Here is a 12,677-nt window from a genome sequence, read left to right on the forward strand (position 1 = left end):
CTGACTCTAGCCTTGGGACTGTGTGTTTTTATTTGATTCCTGAATGGGACACTGGACTGTTTTATCTTTTATCTCTTGATATTTTTGTCACTAAATTATCTTTTAGAATTTTATTGACTGTCATCGTTTTGCCCACAACTGAGACGGTTGGTCAGACCTAAAATCTTTCTTTGGGTGTGTTACATTATCACCCCCATCGGGGCTTACCTTTCCCACTTCTGATGATATTCCTCCCTATTCTTTGCAAGTACCCGCTTTTGGTGGCGAGAAACTGTTGGTGTGGTCAAGTGGGCGCTGTAAAAACAAAAGCTCAGGACAGAACAGTTATCAGTCACGTACTTCATACAAAATTAGCATATATTGAATTTCATATTGATCCTCTGAGTGTAATGGTACATTTTAATTTTTCTTTATTTTGCTCTTATTCTTGTGCAGCACCACATGCCCCTGTCTGTCGGTTCTATCTTACTTTTCTAAATTATTGACTATTTCAATGGAGAACCTAAATGACGTGGACCAGTGTTTGTCATTACATATCTATATTTTGAATGTGACAAGTCTATCATTCCCCTGTTATTCATAGACATCAGTAGAGTTTTTTGACTTTTTCTATCTAAATTAATTGGCTTTTTTTTTTTTTTTTTCAGTGGCCTGCTATGGTTAATAATAACATGTTCAGTCTTGAGTGAAATCAAAGCTTCTCTTCACTTTAGCATTTAACATTCCCAACAATATAATGTGCTGCATTAATCGAAACACAGCCAATAAAACACAATTTTCTTGATGGAAACATCAGTAGCTCAAAATTAGCAACCAAAGGGTTAAGTCTGCAGTTCACACTCATGTGAAGCTACAGCCTCCCCCCCTAGTCTCTGTCCTCCTACTCCTGCAAAAACAAAACAAAGCGAGACAAAACATCCACCCTTCTTTTACAGGCTGGGTGAATTGTTTGTGGACATTTACTAATCCTAAAGTCGGTATCGTTTTTGTCTCAGTGTCAAGTCAGTTTAAACATTTAGTCGTCAGTCCATCACAGTCCAGTCACATGCATACATTCACACACATTCATACCAAATATTGCTGATAATGGAGTCTCACACGCAACCTAATCAAGCCTCCATCACCAGCAAGATGACGTCATCATTTTAAAGGAAAACAGTTCCTTGTTTTTTTTGTGGTTTTTTTTTGACTGGATTGACTCGCTGCAATCCTTTTAGGTTCAGGACTTCTCATGTGATCAATGTCCCATATAAGTGAATTTCTCCAGAGCCCATTATAATCATGGAGAAAAATACTTTGCAACTGTTTTCAGTAAGAATGTTTATAGCGCTTTAAAGTTCAATCTCTCAGGCCTGGATTAAAGAGCTGATTTGTTAAATCAGGAACTCACAAAATACCAAAATATCACCACCGGTGGATCACTCCTCTCAGATGTTCTTATTTCAGTGCACTGTAACAAAAGCAAAGACAAACGTAACCAATAAAATACTCATATAATAACAAATACTGGGGCCCGTTGGAAACATGTCCAAGCATAAAACCATCTTTCTCTCTCTTAGAGGAAGAAAACAATCCAAACCTCACTGATAAAATCAACCTAGTGTTAAGCAAAACCCAAAATCAACCAAAACTTCACCAGAAAGTTTTTCTCCGTCCCGGGACAATATTGTGTAAGCATACAGGTACCGTAACTTCTTTTTGCACTGACAAAAACATGTTGGACTTATTTGATTCAATAGTGGACACTAGTTGCACACAAATGTTTTGCTTTGGTAGAAACTTAAACAACTGAGTTAAATCAACACAACCTTTTCATATTCAGTAAACCTGTGCATTTTGAGTTCATATTACACGATTAAGACATGTTCATATGGAGTAAGTTGAGCTCCTGGAATATTTTAATCCTTCACAATTCTGTCATTTTATTTCAACACTATTCAATAACTTTTATCCAAATTCTACTTGGTCCCTTAAATACTACATGTTGTCTTCATATTGCCTACGGTTCAACAAAGTCTAAATTCTGATTACCATAAAAATTGAATGGGTCTACAACAACTACCATCCTCCTATCTTTATCCGAATTGCACGAGGGCTGGGAAATAACTCTAAAGTTATAGGTTATGAGGCAGGGTGCACCCCGAACAGGTCACCAGTCTATCACCTAGAAACAAACAACCATTTACACTTATATTCACGGATAATTTAGAATCATCAATTAACCTAGCTCTAACAGCTGCATGACTTTTCACTGTGGCAGGAAACCAGAATACCCAGAGAGAAACCACTGCAAACTAGCCAGACTGTGGACTTGCACCCAGGACCTTCTTACTGTGGAGCAAAAGCACTCACCAGCCTGCCAACAATGTAGGAAATACAGGGAAGCTATGATTTCCTGTTGAATTTTATACAAATCTTTAAAGCCTGAGGCAATTGTGTTAAATACATGTAGGATGCTTACATAAATCCGAGGGCTGGCCCCCTTTTCTTCTTTTTATTTTATATTTTATTATTGTTATTATTTTTATTTTTATTTATTTATTTTTAGTGTGTTCCTCCTTCAATTAAATCTCAATCACAAAAATGTGGCGCTCCGAAATAAGGCTCACACCGTTAATTCATCATTTTCACTCTGTACCACTGCTCCTTATCAGGCTGTGTGAAGCACAGTAAACAATTCAGTCGAGGCCTTAAGCCATAAACAGACATCACTCACAGACATTGTTTTCATAACCAAACTGCTCCAGACCCTGTCCCCTAAATCTACACAATTGCCCTCTGGGTGACATGAAATGCATTTAACCAATTAACAATCAATGGCTTCTTGTTGCTGTAACAAATTCTGTATTTGGACATTTGTGTGCAGCATTTTGCGTATCAGCATAGCATTTGTTAGTAAAGCATTCTTCATTGCAGCAGCATGTGTGTATCACTCTTCATTGCACAAACATGTGTGTGTGTGTGTGTGTGTGTGTGTGTGTGTGGATCACTTCTCAGTGAATTGAATCAGCATTTCGATTTGTGTGCATGTGTGTGTGTCATTTCTCAGTCAATCAACAAGTGCATATGTGTTCATATGTGTGTTTCTCTTGCTTCTGAGTCAGTGTATGTAGATGTGTGTGTTTGTGTGTGTGTGTGTTTGTGTTCATCACCTTCCTGTTCTGGTATTCTGGGTAAACCATGGCCTGAAGCGTGCTCTGGGGTCCTGCCCTCCCCCTTTTCAGTCCGTTTGGGTCCATTGGTGCTGCTGCCCAAAGTTCTCTCCATACTGGTTCTGGCCCCAATTGAGGCAGTCCTTTTCTCCAGTTTCCTGCATCTTCTCCTTGTCCAGCTCCTCCTTAACTTGACCCTTTTTGCTTCTGTAGGTCCTTCAGGGTTTGCTCCTGGTGTTGGAGCTTCTCGTCAGGTTTGACAACCTCCTGCTCCAGCAAGCTCCGGCCTGATTTTAAGTCCTGTATCTGGGACTCCAAGCCTGACTGATGGGTTCGATTAGCAGCCAGCTCCTCCTGAGCCATGCTCAGTTTCTGCTCTGATGTCTTGAGCTCTCACTGAGGGCAGAAACCTCAGAGTCTTTTCCGTACACGTCAGATTGAAGTTTATTGATGTTTTCCTTGCTTTGCTCCACGGCCTTCTGCAGCTCTGCTGTTCGGCTCTTCTCAGAGGTCAGCTCCTGGCTGCCCCGACACCTGTGCCTTCAGCTTATGTTCTTCTGCTGCTTTTGTCCAATCTGAGGTGCCTCCTGACCTCAGTTACTCCTCGTGTCTCTGGCACGCCCTTTTTGCTGCCCGATCATCCGTGTTGGTCCATCACTGTCCTGCACAGTTTTAATGCAGAGTTGTTAAGGTCAGCATTCTTTTGCTCGGCCTCACCTTTCATCCGGGCTTAATAGGCGTCTCGTCACAGCTCTGTCAGCTGAAGCTGTCTGGAAATCTCCCCCGTGTAGTGAAACGGGCCTTGGATTTAACGTTCTCCGTCTCCGCTGCATGAGATCTTTTTCCTGCAGCACTGTTGACATTCTCAGGTTGTTGTTGTGAGTCCAGCTGCTGTAGCATTTGGTCAGGGTCACATCAAAGATGGTAGAAGGGAGAGCAAAGATGGTAGAGGGGAGAGCAGGAGTCCAGGTCAGCCTCGGCTTTCCGGGCTGACAAAGCAGCCTGTAATTAAGCATAAAGAGAAAAAACAAAAACAAAACAAAAACAGACGAACAGGAAAATGATGTTGTTTGAAAATAATGTTGTTTTGGCTATGTTATTCAGAGAGGGGCCAGGCCCTGTGTCAGCCTTCTCCCCCCCCTTTTTTTTTTTTTTTGTTTTTTCTCACTATATAATCAACTCATAACCCACCAAGTTGACAGGACAACACAGGTACACGTTAAAATTCTTAAGATCATGTTTAATAATTCAAAAAAGGAATTTTATTTTATTCAGTAATCTCTTGTATTAATCAATCACAGGAACACATGTCACAATTTGACTCTTTTAACCACTAAATTTGTTGTTTCATCACTGGTTTGTGATTTACCAGTGTCTGTCTTTTTGAAGTCAAGTTGTTGTCCTGCAACCCAGAGAGTTTAATTGTTAGTAGTGGATAAACTTTATCATTTAACATCAGGTGTATGTTAAGTTTCGCTGCTTTAACCTTGCTTGAAAATTTTCACGTGTTCATGAGTGTAAGCTGTTTCTTCATTGCGTGTATGTGCGTTTGTGGGTGGGTTATTTTAACTTTTTTTTTTTTTTTTTTTCTCAAGCAAGGCATTTCTCCAATTGTATGTGGTTTTTAATTTTGTTTCCCAAATTTTGATTTCCCACCTTAAATAACAGCATTCCATGTCTTCAGCCAGGAATTAGAGCTTGCTTGTGAGATTCAGGGACACATGGTGCCAAAAACAATTCAGTGAAAAACTTGCCTGAAAATTTCCAGTGATGGTAACCGATAACTGGAGGAGAAGATGTCCTTTAAGCTTCTTTTTCGGTTATGGACAAAGTGAGAGGTCAAACTGTAAAATTTTGAGCCAGAGCTTGGCATGTGTGTCGTCCCAATTTTATTAATCTATCCTTTTGCTGCTGTACTCAGGTTTCCAGGTTGAGAGAAATCCACCTGTATTAAGAGACTAAAACATTCATTTACTATTTTTCTGAAAACATCCACTTACTATTTCTTTTCTGAAAACATTCACTTACTCTTTCTTTTCTGAAAACATTCACTTACTCTTTCTTTTCTGAAAACATTCACTTACTCTTTCTTTTCTGAAAACATTCACTTACTCTTTCTTTTCTGAAAACATTCACTTACTCTTTCTTTTCTGAAAACATTCCTTCGCTTCATCTGCCTAGATTTTACTCTCTCTCTTGGTGCATAGTTCACACAGTCAGGCAGTTGCCTTCTATGGGCATGCAAGTTTCCGGTCACTCACCCCCAGCAGCTGCGAAGCCGTCTCTCCCATATCAAAACTCAGCCAAACATTAAACATTCACCGTAGTGATTTAAAACTTTATTTGTAATATTGTAATCAGCAAAATCAGCGTTTTAATTACAGGCATGTATCATTGTTTGCAAATCATACTTATAAAACTCAATAACACGCTAAACAGGAAGTCCTCTGTGGGCTTCACAGCAACCACCTCATTTGCATGTTCACACACTATCTAAAAATAGCTCGCAGCACACTGTCGTCACACACAGCCTCGTTTCACACTCAACTCTATATTATATTACAAAGACGTCTTATATTTACAATCACTCTCAGGCCTGAAAGTTTTAGCGCCTACACAATTTTGACAAATTTAAGATAACGGGTCCAACCGAAGAAAGTCCAACTTTTTTGTAATCAATTAACCAGTATCAGACTCGAACTGTATCTGGCCTCATCTCTAAAGTCCCTACCTCAATTTAAAGTGCCCAAAAAAGCGCAGATAAGGAGACTCGAACTCCTAGTTATTCTGGAGTGCCCCAAGCTCCACAGTGACCAACTGAACTAACCCTGTTCGCCGACAGGTCAAGGTCGCGCGTCCGCGGCCAGGAGGGAGCGTAACCTCCGGGCTATGCGCCTCTTAGTGGACTCTAACCACCGTTCTAACAAAATTTATAATACTTTTAAACCGCCGTCAACCCTCTAAAACAAGAGTATGACCGACGCAGATGCAACGTTATGGACAATGGAGCCTCTAACTCTCAACATGGCCAACACAGATGCAATCCTTTAAACCAATGGAGACTCTAACTCACAAAATGACCAATTCCCTATCCAACTACCTGAGACTCTAACTCAGTATTATTTTCCTTTACCTTGGGACTCTAACCCAGTATTATTACCTTTACCTGAGACTCTAACTCAGTATTATTACTTTATCTTGGGACTCTAACCCAGTATTATTACTTGTAACCTTACTTCAAGTTTCAAAACTCATGAGATTTTTCATCAAAATCAAAACAGACACCCACCGGCAACTTTTACTGAATAGACATTTAATTTCATCGTCCAATTCAGCACACTTCGGATAAAATCAACAGGCCTGTGCCTACCTCTTTTATAAAGGCGCCTGTCCACTCAGTTCGATTGCCGGATAATGTCTGCCCGTCTGACCACCTCGGACCGTCCAAGCCTCCAAAACTTCCATCCCAATACCACAGGACGAGCCCCCAAAACTGTTACGGATTCAAATATTGGGAATGGATACAGGAGGAAAACCAAAATAACCACACTGGTCCGGCCGGGTCAAGTCAAACGATGATTTAATGAACACACGCGTGGGAGATGGACACCATACAACAGACAGCATCAGATCTCGAAATGGTGGAGCCTTGATCAAACTCTTATAGCCTCTAGTGGCCCCCACCTAATCATAAAAGCCTAAACATTCACATTCTTTCTCTCACACAGCGCCTAAGCTACAACCTTGGCTCCCTGTTTATCTGCTCCTGCTGAGATGGGGCAGTATGCTCTGTTCTCTTCTAATCAGACAAATGAGACGATGACTTTCTGTGAACAATATTTTCTTATAACTCAGCAGTATAATGCATCACAAAACAATATCATTCATTCACAATAAATCAACAGTCTAATATAATGCAAATCAGTTTACCAAATGTAATAGTTATCACCTTCTTCTAATTCAGGAGCATAATGCAAACTAAAACTACATAATAATTCACAATCTTTAATTAGGGGTCTAACATGGCATAAAATAATATCATAATCCCACAGGAAACACTGAGGTAGATAACAGGCCTCAAATCTGCAGAGCACTGTGTTAATGCTTTGGGTGGTCAGCATGTCGGTGCCAGTTCATTTCTGTTAAAGAGTGTGTGAGTGTGTCGAGTGACAGCACAGTGATTGTTTTCATTTATGTGCGCGCGCACACACACACACACACACACACATTGTTAGCTGGTAGCTGTTTGTAGCACAGTGTTGTGTGTTTGTTGCAGGTGGCTCAGATGAAGAGTAAAGACAATCGCATTAAGCTGATGAATGAGATGCTGAATGGCATCAAAGTGCTGAAGCTTTACGCCTGGGAGCTGGCCTTCAAAGGAAAGGTGTCAGACATTCGTGAAAGTGAGCTGCGTGTCCTGAAAAAGGCTGCCTACCTGGGGGCGGTGTCCACCTTCACCTGGGTCTGTGCACCATTCCTTGTAAGTGTGACGGGGAAAAGAGCGACACAAACATGACGCACATCCCAACGAGCAGCTGCAGTTAAACCAAACACAGCACTTTACTGTCGTTAATGAAACTCTCATTGCGCTGTCTTTTGCATCTCTGCACAGGTGGCCCTGTCAACCTTCGCTGTGTACGTACTGATTGATGAACAGAACGTGCTGGACGCCCAGAAGGCCTTTGTGTCGCTCGCACTCTTCAACATCCTGCGTTTTCCTCTCAACATGCTGCCGATGGTCATTAGCAGCATGGTGCAGGTGTGTGTCCTCCGTCTTCTTCGCACACTCATCCCGTCACAAAGAAACACAAAGAAAGCTTCACCAAAATGTTAGATGGACACCAGTCTGTGCCAGTGCTCAAACTGGGATGGTAGGATTGGTATACATGAGCTTAAGGACCTTAAGTAAAAGCTTGGATGTTTTTGTTGTTGCATTAAAAGCTGAGTGTAGTACCAACCATCACAAGGATGTTTTGATGGAAGTAATCCAGGTAAGGAGATCCAGAAAGGTGATTGTATAAAAGTCTGACCATGTGGCTCTGCTTCCTCCTGCTGTACAGAAAGGAAGCGGTTTACGGGGCTAGCATGTCAGGTTTGCAGTGCCAGAGTGAGCTGTTCACTGTTAGAGGCTTGTTGGCCATGCGGCACACCTGCGCTGTGCTCATAGTCAGTGTGCTTGAATATTCATCTGAGTTTTTGTGACACAGAGATGACATCATCCACAGACTCAGAGCTACTGTAAACATCAGGATCAAATGTTTCCCTTTAACAAGACTGAGGATGACATAAACAACTGGTTTACAACCATTCCACCCAGTCTGCAGCCTGCTAACACCAACGCTTGACTGGGTTTCCAGGTGTGGTTTGGTTGTAATGTTACGTTGTAGCGTGCTACACTAAAACAAACATGATGCTGTTGTAGTCAGTAATCCTGTTTACTGTATATTAATATGTAAGAATATAACATTAAAGCTGTGCTTAGTGACACAGTCACGACTAACTAAGCAGTACAGAGGGCGACCGAGCACTCAGCTCTGCATCGTGTTTGTCATGACGGTGGAGGAAGTGTGTTCTCCAGCTCTCTCTAACTGGTTCCTGTTTGTCAGGAAGTGCTGATGGACGTCCAAAGGTCACAGAGTTTCAAAGGACTGATGGTGTAGGTCACAATATGTGCTCCCCTCTTCCAGGTGGGTGAGGGCAGCGTGCGTGGCTCTCTTCCTTCTGTAGGCCAATGAGAGGAGGGGTCAGGCGTTGGTGCAACATGAAACTGTTGATTTCCTGTGGCTGCTTCAGGGGTTGAAGATGGTGGAGCACTTGCTCTGAGAACACCACCTGGAATCCCGACTGGTCCGGGAGCTTTGTGTGGGTTGACCTTTTCAAAGGATAATGTCCCATCAGCAATGCTAGGATCAGTGTGGCAGCCTGACTGCCCTCTGCAGGGCATGCAACGTCTTCCTTAGCATAGCTCATCTGAACACTGTTTTCCTTTTATACTCAGGGATGCAGAGCTGCTTGGGGTCATAGAAGCTGGACTCCACTTTATCCTCGTAGTTCCTCTTGGGCTTTCCCATGGAATTCCAGAGGTCATACCTGGCTGCTTTTTAAGCTTCAGAGTTGTTGGAGTTTAGGCAGAGGTTAGCACACCTGCCACCATTTTCCCAGGGTTTCCAGTAGATGTCTAAGACCTGTCCTGTAAGCTCCTCAGCTTCAGTTTCCTGTTCCTGAAAACGGCTCTTTTTCTTTCTGTTTGAGTCGTGAGTCAGGCGGCAGCAGCAGCGTGGAAGCGTGGTCTTCCTCCCCAAAGGCAGTGTGGGGAGGGTTTGTGACACTTGAATGAATCGCTGGTAGCATTTTCATACCTCTGGGTTTAGAGTTCTCTAAGCCAATGACAGTGATGTACAGTTCATCCAGGCCTATCAGCTCGTGGGGGACGTGTTGAGGAGAACTGAGGTCATTAAATGTAGACTCTGCACATCAACATCCAACTCACAGGTCAATTCAATTTTGTTTATATAGCTCCAAATCTCAACAGCAGTCAAGGCGCTTTATATTGTACAGTACAAACCCCTCCCCTGTAACACCTGTCTGTGTAACACCTGTCTGTGTAACACCTGTCTGTGTGTGAGCCTGTGTGTGGTTCACCTGTCTGTGTGTGGTTCACCTGTCTGTGTGTGGTTCACCTGTCTGTGTGTGGTTCACCTGTCTGTCTGTGGTGAGCCTGTCTGTGTTTCACCTGTCTGTGAGCCTGTCTGTGTTTCACCTGTCTGTGAGCCTGTCTGTGTGAGCCTGTCTGTGTGAGCCTGTCTGTGAGCCTGTCTGTGAGCCTGTCTGTGAGCCTGTCTGTGAGCCTGTCTGTGGTGAGCCTGTCTGTGTGAGCCTGTCTGTGTGAGCCTGTCTGTGTGAGCCTGTCTGTGAGCCTGTCTGTGAGCCTGTCTGTGTGTGAGCCTGTCTGTGTGTGAGCCTGTCTGTGTGAGCCTGTCTGTGAGCCTGTCTGTGTGAGCCTGTCTGTGTGTGAGCCTGTCTGTGGTGAGCCTGTCTGTGAGCCTGTCTGTCTGTGAGCCTGTCTGTGTGTGAGCCTGTCTGTGGTGAGCCTGTCTGTGAGCCTGTCTGTGTTTCACCTGTCTGTGTGAGCCTGTCTGTGAGCCTGTCTGTGTGAGCCTGTCTGTGTGTGAGCCTGTCTGTGTGAGCCTGTCTGTGTGAGCCTGTCTGTGAGCCTGTCTGTGTGTGAGCCTGTCTGTGTGTGAGCCTGTCTGTGTGTGAGCCTGTCTGTGTGTGAGCCTGTCTGTCTGTGAGCCTGTCTGTGTGTGAGCCTGTCTGTGTGCCTGTCTGTGTGTGAGCCTGTCTGTGTGAGCCTGTCTGTGAGCCTGTCTGTGTGTGAGCCTGTCTGTCTGTGAGCCTGTCTGTGTGTGAGCCTGTCTGTGTGTGAGCCTGTCTGTCTGTGAGCCTGTCTGTGTGAGCCTGTCTGTGTGAGCCTGTCTGTCTGTGAGCCTGTCTGTGTGTGAGCCTGTCTGTGTGTGAGCCTGTCTGTGTGTGAGCCTGTCTGTGAGCCTGTCTGTGTGTGAGCCTGTCTGTGTGTGAGCCTGTCTGTGTGTGAGCCTGTCTGTCTGTGAGCCTGTCTGTCTGTGAGCCTGTCTGTGTGAGCCTGTCTGTGTGAGCCTGTCTGTGTGTGAGCCTGTCTGTGTGAGCCTGTCTGTCTGTGAGCCTGTCTGTGTGTGAGCCTGTCTGTGAGCCTGTCTGTGTGAGCCTGTCTGTGTGAGCCTGTCTGTGTGTGAGCCTGTCTGTGTGAGCCTGTCTGTGTGTGAGCCTGTCTGTGTGTGAGCCTGTCTGTGTGAGCCTGTCTGTGTGTGAGCCTGTCTGTGAGCCTGTCTGTGTGAGCCTGTCTGTGTGAGCCTGTCTGTGTGTGAGCCTGTCTGTGTGTGAGCCTGTCTGTGTGAGCCTGTCTGTCTGTGAGCCTGTCTGTGTGAGCCTGTCTGTGTGAGCCTGTCTGTGTGAGCCTGTCTCTGTGAGCCTGTCTCTGTGAGCCTGTCTCTGTGAGCCTGTCTCTGTGAGCCTGTCTGTGTAACACCTGTCTGTGTAACACCTGTCTGTGTGTGAGCCTGTCTGTGTATCACCTGTCTGTGAGCCTGTGCAGTGTGTGGAGGATGCTCCGCCCAGAACCGTGTGAACAAACAGAAGCCCAGAGCAGAGCATAGTGGCCATGATATGATGACGTGTTAGCGTCACATCTCGCTGTCCGTGCACATGATTTAAATACGACTCCATGATTTGATCCAAATGATGAAACAGACTTTGCACTGGCTCATTTTTGGTGTGCCAGTCTACACCTGACACATTTGATCCTTAAACCTTAAGTGTTACGGGGTGTTACACTGTGGACTTTTCCTCTCCTCACTCTCCCACAAAATGCAATCATGAATATTCACATGAGTATAAATTGTGGTTTGGGGCCTTTTCCCTCTGTGTTAGTTGTACTAAGCAGCAGTCTGCAGCACCTTTGCACTCTGACAGTTTCCCACCGTCCGTCCTCAGGCCAGCGTGTCCCTGAAGCGACTCAGGGTGTTTCTGTCACACGAGGAGCTGCAGTTGGACAGCGTGGAGCATAAAGCAGCAGAAGGCTGTGAGTCCCCTTTCCTGTAGTACCATATACTCTAATCCAGACACACAGTAGGTTAAACTAGTCATTGTTCTCTCTGTTCAGCCCAGCACAGCATCTCTGTGACCGACGGGGCTTTCACCTGGTCCAGGACCGAAGCACCAACACTCAAGAGGTGTGTGTCTGTGTGTGTGTGTGTGTGACTTTCAGTTGCAGTGTGTGTCTCCATGGTTACGTTGTGCTTGTACTCTGAAGCACAGCCCTGTATGACAAAGTGAAGTAATGTGTGAGCTCCCAGCAGCCACTGGTTTACCTCAAATTAAATATTTATAAATGGTAAATGGACTTGTTCTTATATAGCGCTTTTCTACTCTGTCTGAGCACTCAAAGCGCTTTATACAACTAATTCATTCACCCAATCACACCCATTCACACAAGCACTTTTTTCTGAACTAAGTGCTAAGTAATCTACCATTCATACACATTCACACTCCGATGGATGCATCGGAGAGCAACGCGGGGTTAGTATCTTGCCCAAGGATATTTGGCATGCAGACTGGAGCAGCCTGGGATCGAACCACCGACCTTCTGGTTAGTGGCTGACCTGCTCTGCCACCTGAGCTACAGCCACCCCCGGCTGTAGCTCAGCTGTTTGTTCCATAAGCTTGGAACAAACAGACTCTTCCTTAATCAGTTCTGTAGAGAGTCTGTCATTAATACTGAACTGCTGCTTACATGCAGTTGAGCTGTACGACTCTGTCTCTGTTCAGGCTGAATATAAATATCCCAGAAGGCTCTCTGGTGGCTGTGGTGGGACACGTGGGCTCGGGAAAGTCCTCGCTGCTCTCAGCACTTCTTGGAGAGATGGACAAACTTGAAGGATCTGTCACTGTTAAGGTGAATACACACACACACACACACACACACACACA

At 44.5% G+C, this 12,677-nt stretch overlaps 1 protein-coding gene across 2 annotated transcripts in view; it reads left to right on the plus strand.

Moving 5' to 3' along the window:
- The window catches only part of abcc1 (ATP binding cassette subfamily C member 1 (ABCC1 blood group)), a 45,310-nt gene that overhangs the window by 12,585 nt on the left and 20,048 nt on the right, over positions 1-12,677 (plus strand). For both annotated transcript variants that reach the window (XM_085156903.1, XM_085156904.1), the window contains exons 12-16: positions 7,429-7,632; positions 7,765-7,911; positions 11,682-11,769; positions 11,851-11,920; positions 12,516-12,642. In XM_085156903.1, coding sequence (XP_085013029.1) covers positions 7,429-7,632; positions 7,765-7,911; positions 11,682-11,769; positions 11,851-11,920; positions 12,516-12,642 — 636 coding nt within the window. The remainder of the gene's footprint in view (positions 1-7,428; positions 7,633-7,764; positions 7,912-11,681; positions 11,770-11,850; positions 11,921-12,515; positions 12,643-12,677) is intronic.

The sequence above is a fragment of the Neolamprologus multifasciatus genome, chromosome 4, assembly GCF_963576455.1.
Source record: "Neolamprologus multifasciatus chromosome 4, fNeoMul1.2, whole genome shotgun sequence".
NCBI lineage: Eukaryota > Metazoa > Chordata > Actinopteri > Cichliformes > Cichlidae > Neolamprologus > Neolamprologus multifasciatus.